The sequence below is a fragment of the Aplysia californica genome, unplaced genomic scaffold (genome assembly GCF_000002075.1).
Source record: "Aplysia californica isolate F4 #8 unplaced genomic scaffold, AplCal3.0 scaffold00302, whole genome shotgun sequence".
Classification (NCBI taxonomy): Eukaryota; Metazoa; Mollusca; class Gastropoda; order Aplysiida; family Aplysiidae; genus Aplysia; species Aplysia californica.
The window spans coordinates 801778-805065 of NW_004797572.1; the positions used below are offsets into that span (position 1 = coordinate 801778).

General features: G+C 34.5%; 1 protein-coding gene across 1 annotated transcript in view; it reads left to right on the plus strand.

Moving 5' to 3' along the window:
• LOC101850014 overlaps positions 1 to 3288 on the plus strand; it is a gene marked incomplete at its 3' end in the record, with an annotated part of 14238 nt that overhangs the window by 4619 nt on the left and 6331 nt on the right. Inside the window, 2 exon segments of the mRNA XM_013084569.2 lie at positions 1599 to 1828; positions 2408 to 2585. Of these exon segments, the coding sequence (XP_012940023.1) occupies positions 1599 to 1828; positions 2408 to 2585 (408 nt within the window).

Genomic DNA, 3288 nt, shown 5'->3' on the forward strand with positions numbered 1-3288 from the left:
TATTTAATTATAACTTCAGATAGTTATTTATTATATGAGTATCTATTACGAATAGTGTGTTGTTGTTATGTGTTAGAAGTGAAATAGCTTTAGTTGAAACAGCCCCTTGTTTATGTAGCTTATGTTGGACAGTACAATATAAGCCTATTGTTGTTTTTGCTTTTTTGTTTTTTGCTTTTTTGTTTTTGTTTTAGTTTTTTTGGGGGGTCTTATTCTTATTTTATTTTAAATGGTATTTGTAAATGACAATCGGTGTGCACGATCTGTAACCGCTACCCTCCTTAGAATAACAAAGTTATAACTCACATTTTGGGCCGTTTTTGAGTTTCTAAGACCATGAAATCTGAAACCAATTGATCTATCAGTTCTATACAAGTCATAAGATTCTTCTGAGTTATTATCAAAATGTTCAAAGAATTGCATTTAAAATATCTTGAGATGATGTGAAACTCGTAATCTTTAGTTTCCTAAAAACTAAATACTGAGCAGAGAGAACGTTTTAATTCTGACGTAGCAAAGTTTGTATGTCATAATAGCTGTGGGTTATTTTTGTTTCCCTAACGAGAAAAAGATCTTAGTTTCGAAATTATTTTAAATTGTACGCCTATATTAAAATGATTGTCTCTTCTCGCATCTAGTGGGATCTGCCAAATGTATTTCTTCTGTTGTTTCTACGTTTGCAAACAGTTGACTGAGTGTTGTACACAAAGATCGAGTGCAGAAGAGAGATAGAGAAAGAGAGAGAGAGAGAGAGAGAGAGAGAGAGAGAGAGAGAGAAGGCGAGAGAGATGAGAGAGAGAAAGAAGGAGAGGGGGAAGAACAGACACACACACACACAGACAGAGACAGAGAGACATAGACAGAGAGAGACAGAGAGAGAGAGAGAGAGAGAGAGAGAGAGAGAGAGAGAGAGAGAGAGAGAGAGAGAGAGAGAGAGAGAGAAACTCAGAGAGAGTGAGAACGGGATAGATAGATAGATAGATAGATAGATAGATAGATAGATAGATAGATAGATAAATAGACAGACAGATAGATAGATAGATAGATAGATAGATAGATAGATAGATAGATAGATAGATAGATAGATAGATAGATAGATAGATAGATAGATAGATTGATAGACTTTTGTCAAGTATAAAAATTGCTTTACTTTGTCCTTCCTTTGTACAGTTAAATGTCCAAGGGAGGTGCAATGTTCGATTAAGATATTGGTGGGTGGCTTCTATTGCGTATATATTATGTTTTTCTTCTGGAAGAACTCTTTAACGCCATCCTGCCAAGTTTTACGTCGTCTATCCCTGCCTTTTCATCTTGAAATCTTTTGAGTTGTATGGTTAATAATCCTTAAAACGACACGAGGCCATTGTGAAAGAGATGCTTGAAGGAAAGATGTGGGGCAGGAGAGCCAGAGGAAGGCAAAATAACATGAAAAGACAATATAAGAAAATGGACTAACTAGCTTGGATATGGCAGAATGTGCAACGAAAGTTCGCGACCGTGAAGGATGGGGGGTCATTACAAGTCAACCTCTGAGTCAGAGATGACACCTCCAGGTATCCAGGTACCAGGTCAATAATCTTGTCGTCCTTTGCTTTCAGAAACGGTGTTCGCGTGTGGTCACTCATTCAAGGTGCCAGCTGTGAACGATCAAAGAGTAGACCCGTTGTCCTTGTCCAGTACCAGCCAGAGGTCTCTCGCCTACACCCCCGAGGTCACGTGGACGTCTGCTAGTGGTACATTGTACACCGTTGTGGTGTGGGACGTCGGGAGCTTCGCGCTGCATGGACTGTACATCAACGCTGTCAATGGCACGCTGGCCACTGGGGAGGTAGGACAAAGTGTCTTTTAACTGCAAGAAAAATTATGAAATTATGTAAACTGAGCCCAAAACTGTGAAATTAAGCGATTCTGTTAATTTTAACAATGAATGATAAAGGAAAATAATCAGAAATTGTTATCATTTTTATTATTATTATTATTATTATTATTATTATTATTATTATTATTATTATTATTATTATTATTATTATTATCATTATTATCATTATTATTATTATTATCATCATCATCATCATCATCATCATCATCATCATCATCATCATCATCATCATCATCATCATCATCATCATCATCATCATTGTTATTATTATTATTATTATTATTATTATTATTATTATTATTATTATTATTATCATTATTATTATCATTATTATTGTTGTTATTTAAATGATTATGATTATTATGATCAACATTGTGATCATCGTTATTCTTTATGATTATGGCTATCATTATCATTATCATTATCATCTTTGAAGTTACAGAAATAGTTGTATCTTCGTAGCGAGATATCAACAGTTATTCTCTTTAGTCCCCTTTCCTAACTTACAAACAACTAATTAACTTTCAGGAAGTGGTGGAGTACCGTGGTCCTCGAAACCCGTTTTTCTACGGCAACCAGTACCTTTTCCTGGTCCTTCCCCAAACCTCAACTCTGGTCAGGAGCGTGGTGGAAAGTGTTTTTGCAAATGCGATCACAGACAAACAGTTCAACGCTATTCCTCTCGTAACACAGCTTTCCTTGGGGAGTGAGTTGATTTGTCTCTATGGCGTGTCTTAAAAAAAAAAAGAAATACACATAATACATGTAGACGTAACAACAACAACAACAACAGCAACAACAACAACAACAACAACAACAACAACAACAACAACAACAACAACAACAACAACACACAAATGTTATATATATACACACATTAATATATATAATATATATATGTATATATATACATTTATGTATATAAAATTATATATAACATACACCATATCATACCAAAGACGTAATATGTTTTCACTTAGACGGCCAGAGCGTATAGGTTCTCACACATCCTGCAGCCTTATCACTATATTAGTGCCTTACGCAGTATTCCTAATAGGCCTATTTGGACGATCTGAAATGTCAGTGTAAAGGCTGATTTTGCTCACAATGTACATGTACTTAAAAATAATATATTTTAAGTTACAGTGTCTAAACATTGTCCAAGGGTGTATGGAGTTTGATTTAAACAATTGTTGGAGGATCATGGTTTCTACTTCAAGTTAAAAAAAAAATTTAGAATTGATTTAAAATGCTGTAAATTTTGTTGACTTTTCTGAAAATTTAATTTGTTCGTGAACTGTTTTGCAAGTATCAATGAAGATGGAAGAGCTTTTTCATCATTTGCCCCCTTAATTTGGAATCATCTTCCAAAAGAAATGCGTATTATATGATGAATGTGTGAATGTATG